Below are 14,327 nucleotides of genomic sequence, written 5' to 3' on the forward strand. Positions count from 1 at the left end.
TTGCCTGCACATAACATGAATCCTTAAGAATTTAAGAACATTTCTACTAGATGTCATTGCGCCAAATATTCATCATCTTTAATCTATGTGGAATGAAAAGTTTCCAAAATATATAGACCTAGGGACCTCTGGGTAGTGCAGTGAATAGAGCACTGGCCCTGGAATCAGGCAGTCCTGAGTTCAAATCTAACCTTAGACACTTGACACCAGTTATGTCTCCTTGAGCAAGACACTTAACCCTGATTACCTCTACAAAAAACAAACAAACAAACAAACAAACCAAAAATGTCATAGTAGAAGAAATCAAAACCATGTGGGAGAAGAATGAGGTAAATATCCTCCCTATTGTCCTGTCTACTTCTAGAGTTGTCCCCATGACAAACTCAGTTTTCACTGAGCCTACAAAAAATGAACTTACATCCCAACACTTTCATTCAATTACAAAAATCAGTTATTTTATACCCTTGTGTAATAAGAGTATAATAGAACATTAAATATAAAAGAATAATAGCAAGAAAGGTGAGCTTGAAAATATCAGATAAGTTAATATAAATAGTAGGTATCAGAATTGAGATTTGAACTTAGAGCTTGATTTCCTATCCAGCATTCTAACTAGTATGCTAACCTTTGTGAATACCAAGGAGTACATTCCAGTCATAGGGACCATAAAGTATGAAGGCTCACATAAAATGATTTATGTTTTCTTTCCCACTTACATTGGTATTATATCTGTCCCTAGTTGCTTTACATTTGGAAAAGACACTCAGAATCATATTGTAGACAGAATTTTAAAAGATGTCAGAGATCTTTTTGTATAACCAACTCATTTTACAGATGAGGAAACTAAAGTCTGTAGAAATCAAGCTATTAATTCAAGGTCATACAAATAATGTCAGAACCAAGATTTGAACTTGGGTCCTTGAGATATAGCATTCATTCCCTGTACTCCATTGCCTCTTTTACATGATTGTCTTGTCTTTTATATGATTCGCAGCTAGGTCTACTTATGCTACCATAGAACAAGGACAGAAAGGATACTTTCTCCAAAGGTAAAATGGGGAAAATAAATAATTCCACTATTTACCTCACGAGGTTATTTAAAGGAAAGCACTTTGTAAGTGTCGGAGCACTATACAAGTGAACATTGATGGTAACGTGTCTTAGAAATATTCAGACTATTTTCTCCTCCATCACTAAGACCAAACCCTCATCACAGGAGCATCTTTATAGCAGTAATAACAACACTGTTTTCTCTTCTGGCTTCCTCAAGTCCATCTCTCCCATTACTTAGTTAAGAAATGACATTCTAGCCAGATGACGATGCCCTCATGCAGTTTTCATTCTCCATGGGCCAGGTTTAGTCACAGAATTCAGATTCATCGGCAGTCACAGGTTAAGAAATTCTATGGGCTTTCCATATGCTTTTAAATAATTAATCTACCCTTCAGCCTTCACACGATGACATTTGAATATGGAAAGGATATTAGATGTGATCTGGTCCAGTCTCCTTATTTTGAAGATGAGGAAACTGACTCTCAGAAAAGTGACGCTACTTACTCAAGCCCCATGGTCTACTTATGCTACCATAGAACAAGGACAGAAAGGATACTTTCTCCAAAGGTAAAATGGGGAAAATAAATAATTCCACTATTTACCTCACGAGGTTATTTAAAGGAAAGCACTTTGTAAGTGTTGGAGCACTATGCAAGTGAACATTGATGGTAACGTGTCTTAGAAATATTCAGACTATTTTCTCCTCCATCACTAAGACCAAACCCTCATCACAGGAGCATCTTTATAGCAGTAGGGTCAGAATTCAAATCTATAGTTTCTATTTTCTCAAGAACCAAGAATGAGACCAAGGACAATTGCCCCATTCTATTCTCCCATTTGAGTATCAGAAATGGGTAGAGTTTGAGTTACCTGAGATAAAGCTGAGAATTCTTTGCCCAAATCCAGACCTTAATCCAGAACTCAATTTTTTAATGCAGCAAAATAACTGTTTGGACATGTATACATATATTGTATTCAACATATACTTTAACATATTTAACATGTATTGGTCTACCTGCCATCTAGAGGAGGGGGTGGGGGAAGAAGGGGAAAATTGGAACAGAAAGTTTTGCAAAGATCAATGCTGAAAAAATTGCTCATGCATAAGTCTTGTAAATAAAAAGATATAATATGTTTTTTAAAAATCTGTCCTTTCTATTGTAATTAGTGTTTTTGTTGGGTTTTGTCAGAAATTGTGAGGAAGATTGGAAGATGGCTTCTTTAGCCCTGGTGCTCTACTATCTTCACCTTAAAATAATCAATATTAATAAATATTTTCAGATTGAGTATAAAATATTCTTTTCCTTCAAAGAGAAAAATTTACATCTAAGTGTAGCGAGCTGTCGTCTCTAGAAGCTGCCGGATCACTCTCTGGGAAGAGATCTGCTGTGTCTTCTACTCAAATCTCTCCGACAGATTCTTCTTCCTGTAACAAACCGTTGTCTCCAGGCAGTTGCTGTTAATTCTTATCCAGAGAAGTGACTTCCCTTCCTGCAGAGAGCCCCGTCAAGCCTGATGCAATTCAGAGTCTTTTTTTTATCTCTGGGAGTCCTCTCTTTTATTCTCCCAGAGAATGGGCGTGGGATAATGCAAGGGCTTCTGGGAAGAACCACCTCAGCCAATGAGCCTGCTCCTTCCATCAAGTCAACCTGAGTTCTCACCTTGTAATTGTCCAACCTGAATTCTCACCTCGTCACTATCCAGACAACCCGAGTTCTCACTTAGTAACTATAATCATGTTGCAAAACAAAACAGTGCATGAGGGCTAAGCATTAAGATCATTACTGGCCAGGAGTGGAAGGGAACTCACATAAGGGTTGGCATTTATAAGTAAGGCTGCTCAAGAATGGCAAGATATTGCTAGTAGGGAAGCTAGTGGGAAATGGAATCAGCATTGAGGCCAGAGATTCAATGACAAAATGTTTTTTTGGATCATTAGAAGCAGATGAAGCAATTTTCATTTTTCTTGGTCCAGTATTAATATTTAGTAAAGTGTTTATATTGCAGCGGGCTTGCCCAAACAGTTGTGAACTATGTTTGGTTGGACACTACCCCTGTCAGCAGACCTAAGATTATGGCTCCTAGTGTTATGTTCAGGCCAAGCCATCCATCGTCCAAGAGCCAATCCTTTTGGTGAGGATTTTATCTAAAAAGATATGGAGGAAGTTTGGGGCTTTGCTTTTTTCATCTATGATGCCTTGTCATCTACTCTGTGGAATAACTAATTTCAATTAATAAATAAAAATTATTTTTAGGCCTAAATCAGGGCTGTCTGCCTCTGTCCTCATATAAATAACAGAACCCACCTTATGATCTGTCAGAAACTTTTTCTTTTTGTTTTCCCATTTAGACCTGTAATTTCATTCATGTTGAGAATACTCAATGTTGAAGAAATGTCCTTTAGAGATCACTATCTGGTCAGGCAGTATAGTCCTTGAAAACTGGGGCACTAAAAGGTTAAGTTACTTGCTCAAACAATACACAATCAATATGTGTCAAATAGAGGACATAAATCTAGGTCTCTCTGTCTCTTTCTCATCAGGCATGGAGAGGAAGCTAAAACTGCCTTAGCTAGTCCCTCTACCCACTAAGAGTTTCAGCATCTGGTGTCCCCTGGGCTCAGGTGACACCCTGTTCCTAAAAAGATCCTAGAAAGCAGAAACCGTTTAGAGCTACAATAATACTATCCCTTTATCGACTACCTATGAGATGCTAGATGGACCTATAAGATATTATAGCTAACCATCTCTACTCTGTCTTCAGGTCCCTCAGCTGTATCAGGTGCCATGAGGTTCAGCCGGAGACCAACCTGTCCTGATACTTCGATTGCTGCCAGCCTCCCCACACCCCCTGTCCCACGTCACAGGAAGAGCCACAGCCTGGGAAACAAGTGGGTGACTGCTTCAAACTGGTCCTTGAAGTTAATTGCAGTGTCCCTTGGATTAACCAGCTTGTACCTATTTAATATTATCATTTTCTGTTCTTTTCCCAATTACTTTTAGTGATTTCTTATAAGAGTTCTTAATCTGGGGTCTATGGAAACTTATTTTATAAAAAGTTCTTATTTTTTAATATTTTGATTATTTTTTTCCAATATGCATTTTATTTTGTCCATTAAAAAGTATCATTCTGAAAAAGGATGCATAGGTTTTGCAAGATTGCCAAAGAGGTTCATGATATACAAAGAGGTTAAGAAGCCAAACTGTATGATTTACAAGTCCTCAGAGGCTCACAGTTGTTCTCCTCAAAGTCCTGGAAAATAAACTGGAATTTAGAGCTAGAAGGGACCTCAGCAGTTATCTTGTTCCCTTATTTTTAAAGATGAGGAAACTGAGGCCCAGAAAGAGGAAAGAAGAGGTATTCATTAACTATTTGAGCTAGAATTTACACCAATATTAACTGACTCAAAATCTTGGGTTCTTTCTATAACAGAAGGCCTGGATACATGCAGAGTGTAGATCTTTTCTACTTAGGTTATGTTTGTGATGGGTACCTTGATGCTAATTTTTATTAACCATTCTGAAAAATGTGGAGTCTCCCACTGGGAGATTCTCCCACTTGGAATTCTGCTGACACTCTCACACCTTTCTCTGCTAGGAGCTTACTGCAAGGAAGGGTTGAAAGATGTTTAGCCAGTCCTCAGAAGAAAGTTAACTCCTAGCCACAGCTATAGCTTCTGACCTTAACAAGCTCCCTCCTTGACTAGTAAAAACAGTCTCTTTCAGAGATTTTCAACAGGTCATTTGGACTCCACAGACCAATATTAGAGTTGGAACCTGTAGGTTCTCCCACCAGATGCCAATATGGGCTCCATCAATTTTCCACCTTATCTGAATTCTTCAACAATTCATTTATTCACTAATTCAGTAAATATGGATTAAGTGTCTACCAAGGTCTATACTTGGTATAGGGGAAGGGGAAGGTCCTATATTCTGTATTGGATATATAAAGAAAAAAACCAACAATCCTTGATCTTATGGAGCTGACTGTCTACTAGAGAGACTACAGCATGTTAGGAATGTATCACCTAGCACTGGACCTCAAAGCCAGCTTGTCTTTCCTTATACTATGTATTCCACCAGCACTTTGCAGTCAGGGAATAGTACTGAAGAAGTACTAATGGCCTTTATCTGCAGGGCTCATAAGTGCCATTCAGGCAGAAAATGCTCTCAGAAGGCCTTTATCAGCAGAAGTGGTGATAAGGATGGGAAACAACTTTGTCAGCTAGCTAAAAGCATCCTAGGAGTTAGAGCTAAAAGGGGCCAGATGAGTTTAAGCCTGTTGGGACCAAAAAGATAACAACATTTAAAATTGGAAGAATCTTTCATCTTATGGATAAGGAAATTAAAACCAAAAAAGTTGAATAATCTGCCCAAATAATGCAAGAGACATTTTTTAAGTAGCGCTGAAACTTGAACCCTGGCCCTCTGAATTCAAATCGGATGTTCTTAGTGCTGTATGACATTTTAAGTTGACAGAGATCTCTATTCCAACTTCATCATCTGCAGGAAATAGACCTAGTCAGGTGAAGTGACTTAATAATAGCTAGTACCGAAAGTTTGCAAAAATGCTTTGCTGATATTATCTCAGTTGTTCCTCACAGTCCTATTATGTAAGTGCTATTCCTAATACAGATATGGAAACAGAGAGAGATTAGATGTTTTGGCCAGAGTTAGGTAGCTAGTCTGACTTTATGTCTTTCTGACTTCAAATCTGCCAAAAATCAAAATCAAAAAAGTTCTGGCTACTGACTTTATCTCTATGTCACCAAGCGACCCCTGACTTGTGCAGGGTCACTCATTTATGAAGTAGGAAAACCAACTAACTCCAATGATCAGAGTTAAAGCTAGAAGGGCCTATTTAATGCAAATATTGAATCTTCTGAAGTAGTTACATTATTAGAATTGCATTTCATATTATCTATGGGCTGGAAACAATTACCATATATCGCATAATCATCGGTTCAAATAATACATATTTGAGAGACATTGATTGGCCAACAGGCTCAGCAGGCCAAGCCCCAAGGGATCACTGTTTGGGTCTGACTAAATGCAAATAGCAATCATTTCTGTTTTGGTCTGAAACTCTGAGGGTCTTCCCCTCCCAGATTTACTTATTTATTTATTTAGATTGTGGAGCTTTTTGGTTTTTTGTTTTTTTTCCCCCTTTGGTTGTTGGTTTTTTGTTTTGTTTGGTTGTTTTTTTTTTTTTTTTTTTTTTTTTTGACTAGATGAAAGATGCCTTTCTTTGCCTCAGTTTCTACTTAACATCACTCACTGAATATGCCTTAGTCAAACTGAATCCTGTTGAAGACCTTAGCTTAAAAAGGCCCAGGTTTCCCACTGCATTCAGGGCCATCTCCAGTCGTTCTGATCTCTGTCTGGCCACTGGACCCAGAAGCTCTGGAGGGGAAGGTGAGGCTGGTGACTTTGCCCAGCCTCCTTCACTTACATCTGACTCACTTGTATGTCACGGCATCATCTTGAGAATGGAGGATGAACAACAATTTGAGTATATAGGGCCATGTGCATCCTAATTGGGACCTAGCTATTTCTTAAAAGTGGTTTAGTCTAAACCCTAGCATTTAAACTCATGTCTTCAAATCCAAAATAAGAGGACTATGGAACTAGAAGGTACCTAAAAGGTGATCTAGGTTAACTCCAGGCTGAAGCCCACTAGGAAAACTCTTGCTGTAAGTCACATATGATCCAAGTAACAAAGTTAGGATTTGGCCCCATCCTTCTCATTCCAAATCATGGGAAGAAAAACTAGAAGTTACTTTAGAGATGATCTAGTCTAATCTCATTCTACAGAGGAGAAAACGGAGACCCAGGAAAACAATGTGTTTTGCCCAAGGTGCTACAGGTCGTAAGGAGCAGATTGTGATTGAAATCCAAGCCTTCTGACCAGACTCTTTCCACTCAGGAAGGGTCCCTGTGGCCTCTAGGCCCTGAGTGCCTGGAAAAGCTTCATTAGAAACCAGAGAGAGGACTGGGTGGTGATATCGTAGATGCCTAAGGGCTTCTGCCTTTTCTCTCCCTTTCCAGTATGATGTGTCAGTTCAGTGTAGTTGAGAGTAAAAGTGCAACGTTCCCATCGGAGAGACCTCGTCACCTGCTGGATGACAGTGTTCTAGAGCCCCACAGTCCAGGCAGGAGCCAGGGCCGGGGCCTGCCCCTCACCTCCTCTGCTGTCACCAATGGACTCTCCTTAGGTAAGACCCCCCAGCCTGGGGGCAGGCGGGACGCAAGCTGTTTGCTCCGTGTCTATCTCTGTGTGTCGCTGTGGAAAGCACAATGATGCCGGTCCCTCCAGCCAAGCTCTGACTCCTGGTCCCGCAGGGGTGCTTCTTGGGGAGCATTCTGGAGCACCTTCCTCCTCGCCTGGGCCTGGGTAGCACATGAGGCTGTTCTGTGATCTCCTCCCTGAGCCTTTCCCCTCCTGCCAGATGTGTTCACCTGGGCCCAGGCGAGGTACATTTGTGATCCAATTGGGGCAGAAGTTATATCGACAAAAATCAAAACCAAAAAAGTACTGGCCACAAGACAAAAACTCATTAAAAAGCCACTGACTTCTATGATATTGGCCACATTGGTCAGATGCCAACTTGTTGGCAACCCTAAGCAGGAACCATTGATGGCCTTAGAGGAAGCAACAACGGCAGAAGATGGCCAGACTCCCGGGGAGCTCTGGACTGAGTTCACAGACTCAGCCATCAGTAAAGTCCAACAGACCAGCCACAACGCATTCTTTGGGAACCTTATTCTAGCTCCTATCCCTCACCAGGAATGCAGGCAACAAAATGTTATTATTCTCAGCATCCTCAGCAGGGACTTGAATACTTACTATCTTTAAAGTTCTACCCTCAGAAGCTGCCTAAGACCCCAGAATACAGAGTTTGAGCCCTGTGCAAAGACAAGGAGGGAGGTATCCCTGGGACACTTAGAGGTCCTTATAGACATCTGTTTGTGTTTTTCCGAAATAAGAAAAATTTAGATTCAAGTCAACAGGCATTTATTAAGCTTTTAATATATGCTAGGTATTGTGCTATACCTTGGGGAAACAAAGAAAAGCAAAAATAATTCCTGCCCTCAAAGAGCTCACAATCTGATGATCTAAGTTAGAGAAATACTTTTCAAGTCAAATGGACTTTTTTCTGAACCTGCTCTTAGAAGACAGCCACTGGGCCAATGGAAAGGAAGCTACATACTGAGAGCGTAGAATTCAGGCTTGAAAGCAAAGGGAAAAGAAGTCTAGATCAGAGCTGACTGGGGTCTGTGGCCTAAGAACGGGGTGAAGACTGTGTGGGGCCCGTTTTCAGGCCAGGGGCCGGATGCCCAGGCAGAGATGGTTTGAGTCTGCTGACAGAACCTTTCATTCAGAGCCTGCCAAGGGAATGTGAATTAGATGGATCATAACTGAAGCATCATTTGCTTTAAACAAGTGACCATCTTTTAGCTGTTTCTCCTTTCTTGTCTCTGCTGCTTCTATAATCTGTGTACGTGCCCGCCCGTCTGTCTGTCTGTCTGTTTCTATTCTCTTTCAGTGACCCAGCCCTCTGGTGAATAACTTCTCTCCCATGGCAGGAAGTTTGAATCTGGGTGGTAGCAGGTCCAGGAGCTCAGGGGTGAGAGCTAAGGGAGGACTATCTAGGATACAATAGAAATCTAAGTTCTGTTCAGATATGTAAGCACCCCAAGTTGCCACAATTTTCTTTAATTTTGTTTGTTCTAAAAACTTCTTTACAGAAAGGAATCAGATCTCATTGCCAGGTTGCGCAAGCCCTTATTTTCATTCATTCAAAGGATAGCGTCTGTTCACAGAGACAGTCTGGTACATAGGAGCTAAAATATCACCCCCACAAATATGATATATGCTCTATGAGTTGCACATTATCACAGTGAGGCTCCCTCTAATATAATATAAGGCAAGAAGGTGCCCTCTTAGATATTCTCTATAATAGTACCAAATTGAGAAAGAATGTCACCATTTTTTAAGTCTGATTAATTGATGTAAAGTATTCTCTCTTTATTTCTTCAATATTTCTACAATTTATGTTTGTTTGCCACGGTGTAGCTACCTTCTCATCTCCTACAGACCCCAATCCACCATGATATGAGGGCCATCTTCATTAGCTATCATGACCAAGCCCTGTTAGTCCTTCTAGGTTCAGCTAAGTCTGGTCCTCAGAAGGCAGACACAATCTTTTACTGGCTAATATTCAAGTGTTTTTCTGGCTTTATAGGTCCTAGCAGAGCTTATTCTCTGATGACCTAATCCTTTGAGAATCTAACCCAAAAGATGACAGCACCATTTGAAGCTGCCACCAACAGGTATCAAAGGAGGACATGATGTTTTTAAGACCAGAAAAACCTTTGTGGAAACAGCCTCTCCCCACCAAGCTATTCAAAGGGAGGGTGAAGAGGAATGGATTTGAGAAGCCATGGTTCCCTCTTGTCTGCCCCTACCTTTGGCTCCTGTTTTCCAACAAGGTTTAGGATTCTGAATAGGATTACAAACAGGTCCTCTTGATCAGCCATGGCCAATTTGGAAACATTGAAATAGAAACTATTCAAAGCCTACACCTGGATTTCAAAAATTCAAACAGAAGTAGAGAATGGGGAAGGGGGAGTTGATGATCTGTCCCAGAGAACCCTGCAGAAAGCAATAGAATCTAAATTGGAAATAAACAAGATTTTCCTTCCAAAAGAAACTTTTCAAGTGGAATCAAAGACCTAGACTTGCTATAAAATCTACAGAAAGGGCTATAGTGGGGGGAAAAAACTATATGAAGTGAAATACATTAGCTAAATTGTTTTCCCTATCCCTTCTTCTGAAGGAGTTCTTTAAGTAGTTTTCAAGTAAAGATGAAATATTCTATTATCTTTGGTGCCATTTCTAGGCTGCCATACTATCGCTCTCCTCAGGGAAAATTCACAAGGCATTTTAGTCTGGCTCTGATTCCTTGGGCTTTAACAAGTCCTACATGTCCAAGAGCCAAAGTGGGGACCTCCCTCTCGCCTTCTGATTTTTCCTCTTTTTCTCTCTCTTTCTGCTTCCCCTATCTCTCTGTTCCTCCTTCTTTCTTTCCCTCTCTCTTTCCTTCCCTTCTCCCTTTCTTTTCCTCTTCTGATATCTTACCTCTCTCTTTCTTCCTTATCCCTAATCTACTCTTTAGATTTGCCCAGGGTCCCCAACAGAGGAATGAGAGGAGAGATAAGAACTTGGAACTAAGAGTTTTTTTCTGGTCATTTTCTTTGCCAGTCTGCCCTAAGAATCATGTCCAAAGACCCTCCCTGCACTCCTATACTTTATCAGTATTCCTAGAAGAGGAATGTGAGGAGGATCCTTGGCATAAAGGCATGACAGCTGGCTGAAAAGGAAATGATCAGTTTTCAGGTTGAAAAGCTTTGAGCTCCTAATAGTGGAAATAAAGCCCCAGGTTAGGCACCTTCTCCCCAGAAGATTTACCACTGCAAGGGTAAAGAATATGGTGGACATGCCAACCAATTTTGATTGCTTTGGTGTAGCTGCCTCCTCATCTCCTACAGACCTCAATTCCACTTCCCTGTTTCCTCCATCCCTGTTACTTTAGCTTAATGATCTTGCTCAGTGGCTACTAGAACCTAAGATCTTAAAAGCAGCCAGGTGAGATCAGATCAAGCAAATATCACATTATCAAGAGACACAAATGTTTTTAAATTCTGACTCTATCCTTGCCAACCCACGTGAGGCTCTTCTTCACCTGAGCTATTAAGTGCCTCTAACCTCTGACTAAAGCTTGTTTAAGAGAACAGGGAAGGGCTTAATGCTGTTGTCAAGGACACAGTTGTTGCTGACTTTGCTGCCACAAAGTCATCATTTTCCAACCCTATGCTTAAAACCTCAGGCAGTCCAATGCATCGTCTAATGTTCAAGACTTTTCCCAAGGATATACACAGGAAAGTTCTTTTAGGTAAATAATTCCCAGAGCCATATATAATATGAATATATGATATTATAATTCATAATATGAAGTGCCCAAGGTCCCTTGATGCCTTGTCCCTCATTCTAATAAAATCACTTCTATAGCCACAATAGGAAGACTAGTTTATTAAATATGTTTGTAGAGATTTGAGATATTCTCTACTTTTATATGTTTCCTATAGGCAACCTCAAGATAAAAGAAAAATTAGTATTCTCAGCAAAATTATTTCATTAGCTACTGCTTTGTGTTCCCGTAAGTAAGTCTTATGTGCTTATGGTGGCAATCCAAAGATCCCTTCACACTCAGCCCTTGGGGAGCTTTTAAGCTGCTCTGTGGTCATCAGGTAATTAAAAAGGCATGTATGTCCTCAACCCATGCTGATGGGCAGATGAATGCCAAGAAGAAAGAGCTCAGTGTATATTAGTATTCAGCACTGGCAGATCTCTGGTCAAGTCTAGTACCCCCAATATTTGAAATACTAAGGGAGGAATGAGAATGTGTGACTCAGGCAGCCAGAGGGAGGATTTAAGGGAAGGGCAACAGCAGAAAACAGAAAAATCACCGTTCCCTGTTTCTTCACTGTCACCCAAAAAAAGTCTGTGTCTTTTAAATCACTCCTCTAGAATTTAACAGGATGGATGGAGAACTCGGAAGCTTCTCCTGCCCTGCCTGGAATCCCCAAGGCCAGAGCCTTATCACCGACTGTGAAGTGAAATGTTCATTTACCTATGTTCCTTTTCTAGGCAGTAGTGAAAGCTCAGAGTTTAGTGAAGAGCTGTCTTCAGGGCTGGAAAGGTGAGTGTGGATTGAATACCCTGAGCTTCCCTCAGTCCCCAGAAGCAGGACCTTTCTATCTCTTTGGCCAGCCTTTAGGAACAGCATGGAACAGCAGGGGTCTGTGCAGTATACCTATGGACTAGCTCTCAGGGCCTGAAGAACAGTGCAAAAGTGTCTGGAAGTCATTAGCAGAACTTCAAAACCTCAGCCAAATGCCTGTCCGTATGACAGTGTTCTCCCAGGTTCAGCGCTTAGAGCCAGAGATGAGGGTTCCCAGGACGTGAAGGAGGCTTGGTACAATGGAGAAGGAAGTCAGAGGGCTTCTGCTACCTGTATTACCTTCGAGAAGGTAGGCTTCTGGAGAAGAGCCAGGGGAGAAAGTGGAGGGAAGGATGTCCAGGACTGTTCAAGGGCAGGAGAGATGAAAACAAGAAACTCCATCTCTTTTGAATCAAGGCTTGGTTGGCATCCCCAGGTGTGCTGGTAGAAGCATATCCCAGAGTGTCTTGGATTACTCTAGAGGGAATTAATCACCACTCTAAAGGAGGCAGGCCTTTCTCTGCCTTTCTCTGGGGAGCCCAGTCCCACTTTGCCACCAGCCTGGCCTTTATAGTTTCTTCTCCCTGGGACAAATGTGCACAAAGCTCCCAAGACAAGCCCTGAAATCTTTGCAGCTTAGGTCCAACTCACGGCGGGTAACGAGCAGGAGGAAACTTCAGGGGAGAACTTGGCCCAAGCCTTGATTCCACTAGCAACAGAAGGCTCTACAAATGGAAATATTTCCTAACAGTATATTGCTATCTGGTAATTACTGTTTGGCCTAGTTCAGTACAGAGGCAGAGTTATTGTTACTGTTGTTTGTCCTTTGTTTTCCAAGAGGACCATGACGTCAGGAAGGTGATGCTATCACATGCAAGTGAATTGGATTTACGACCTCATTTTTCCCTCCACAATCCTCGGGGTCCAGTGGCCAGAGATAGATCAGGATTGCTGGCAATAGCCCTGGATGCAACGGGGGCAATCATTTCTGCTTTGACCAGAAAGAGAGGCAGAGTTTTATACTCACAAGGTCCGAGAGTCCCTTTTGCCTCTGCTTTGGTCAGAACACGTGGCAACAAGGTGTTCAGTTCTGGGTGCTACATTTTAGAAATGACCCTGGCAATGTGGTCCAGTGATAAGAATGTCATAAGAATGACTCTGGAGTCAGGGGACTTCACTGGGTCTGTTTCTTCATCTATAAAATGATGGGGCTAGATTCAATGAACTCTAAGGTTCCTTTCTGCTCTAAATCTAAATCTAAAAAGAGGAAATAAATCAGGATAGTGTAAAGGCCTGGAATCTAATCCATACTAGGATTAGGTGAAGGAATAGGGGAGAGAAGAATTAAGGAAAAAAGTTGGAGAACACCCAATTGTCTTTAAGGATTATGAAAAGATATCTTGTGGAAGGGAGAGTCTTTTTTCTGCTTAAGAGGACAAATTAAAACAATGGGTAGAAATTGTAGAGACAGGTTTTGGTCATCCAAAGAATTGTCAAGAAAAATAAGCACAACTAACCCCATCAGTAGCATTAGAAGTATTTTCCAGATGCAGATACATGGTCTCAAATCATGAAGTGCCAATAAATCAAAATGAAAACTCAAAGGATAATGGGAAAACTCATGGTGGGTGGAAGCAGGCTGAAGCATGTTAGCAATGAAAACTTGGCCATGGCAAGCCATATGGATTTGTCCCAGGCACTGCCAACATGGCAAAGTAAGACAAGGGCTGGGGCTGGTTTACCATAGCCATAAAGGAATGTTGGATAGGCATCCTAATATGCCTTTGGCTTTAGAAGGGAGATCTTGAACTGTTTCCCATCTCCCTCACCCCCTCTGCACTTCATATTCTAGACCTCATTAGCTGGACCCAATAAAGCCCAGCTTACTTTCTAAGAAACTGACTCAGACTATTACCTCTTTCATCTGGGGGTCTTTTCCCCAAAGACTCATTGCTTTCATATTGATTCCCACTTGTAGGCCCAGAATATAACATCAAAAGGACATGATCAAGGATCTGTCTTCCTATAAAAGAAGCTGGGCCAGTTATTTAATGAAAATGGAAGTAAGGGATAGCTTAGATAGAACAGTGCTCTTTTTTTTTCGGTGGGGGGTGGGTAGTGTTTTTGTTGCAAGGCAAATGGGATTAGTTGACTTGCCCAAGGTTATCCAGCTAATAAGTGTCCAAGGCCAGAAGTGAACTCAGGTCCTCCTGACCCTAGACCCTGTACTCTAAACACTGTACCACCTAACAGCCTCAGAGCACTGGTTCCTCTGACACATGAAATGAACCCAAGGAAGGACTCCAGAATGTAGGATGGAAATTCTATGGAAGATTATAGAAAGGCATGGGCAAGAATTATGCAGAATAAGAAATGTAATCTGGACTTGTAACTATGAGATAGATTTATGCCAGATTCAGTGATTCTGCACTTAAAAAGGTAGTTATGAAATGACTTATTCTATGCCCCTAGTTAGAGAGTAAAACTCTAT

General features: G+C 41.2%; 1 protein-coding gene across 5 annotated transcripts in view; it reads left to right on the top strand.

The window, feature by feature from the left end:
- The window catches only part of RALGPS1 (Ral GEF with PH domain and SH3 binding motif 1), a 652,627-nt gene that overhangs the window by 594,606 nt on the left and 43,694 nt on the right, over positions 1-14,327 (top strand). For 4 of the 5 annotated variants that reach the window (XM_074293129.1, XM_074293130.1, XM_074293132.1 and 1 more), the window contains 3 exons: positions 3,817-3,943; positions 7,101-7,267; positions 11,764-11,815. In XM_074293129.1, the coding sequence (XP_074149230.1) occupies positions 3,817-3,943; positions 7,101-7,267; positions 11,764-11,815 (346 nt within the window). The remainder of the gene's footprint in view (positions 1-3,816; positions 3,944-7,100; positions 7,268-11,763; positions 11,816-14,327) is intronic. The other variant, XM_074293134.1, reaches the window with a different exon arrangement.

This window comes from Sminthopsis crassicaudata, chromosome 2 (genome assembly GCF_048593235.1).
Source record: "Sminthopsis crassicaudata isolate SCR6 chromosome 2, ASM4859323v1, whole genome shotgun sequence".
In the NCBI taxonomy this organism is placed as follows: domain Eukaryota; kingdom Metazoa; phylum Chordata; class Mammalia; order Dasyuromorphia; family Dasyuridae; genus Sminthopsis; species Sminthopsis crassicaudata.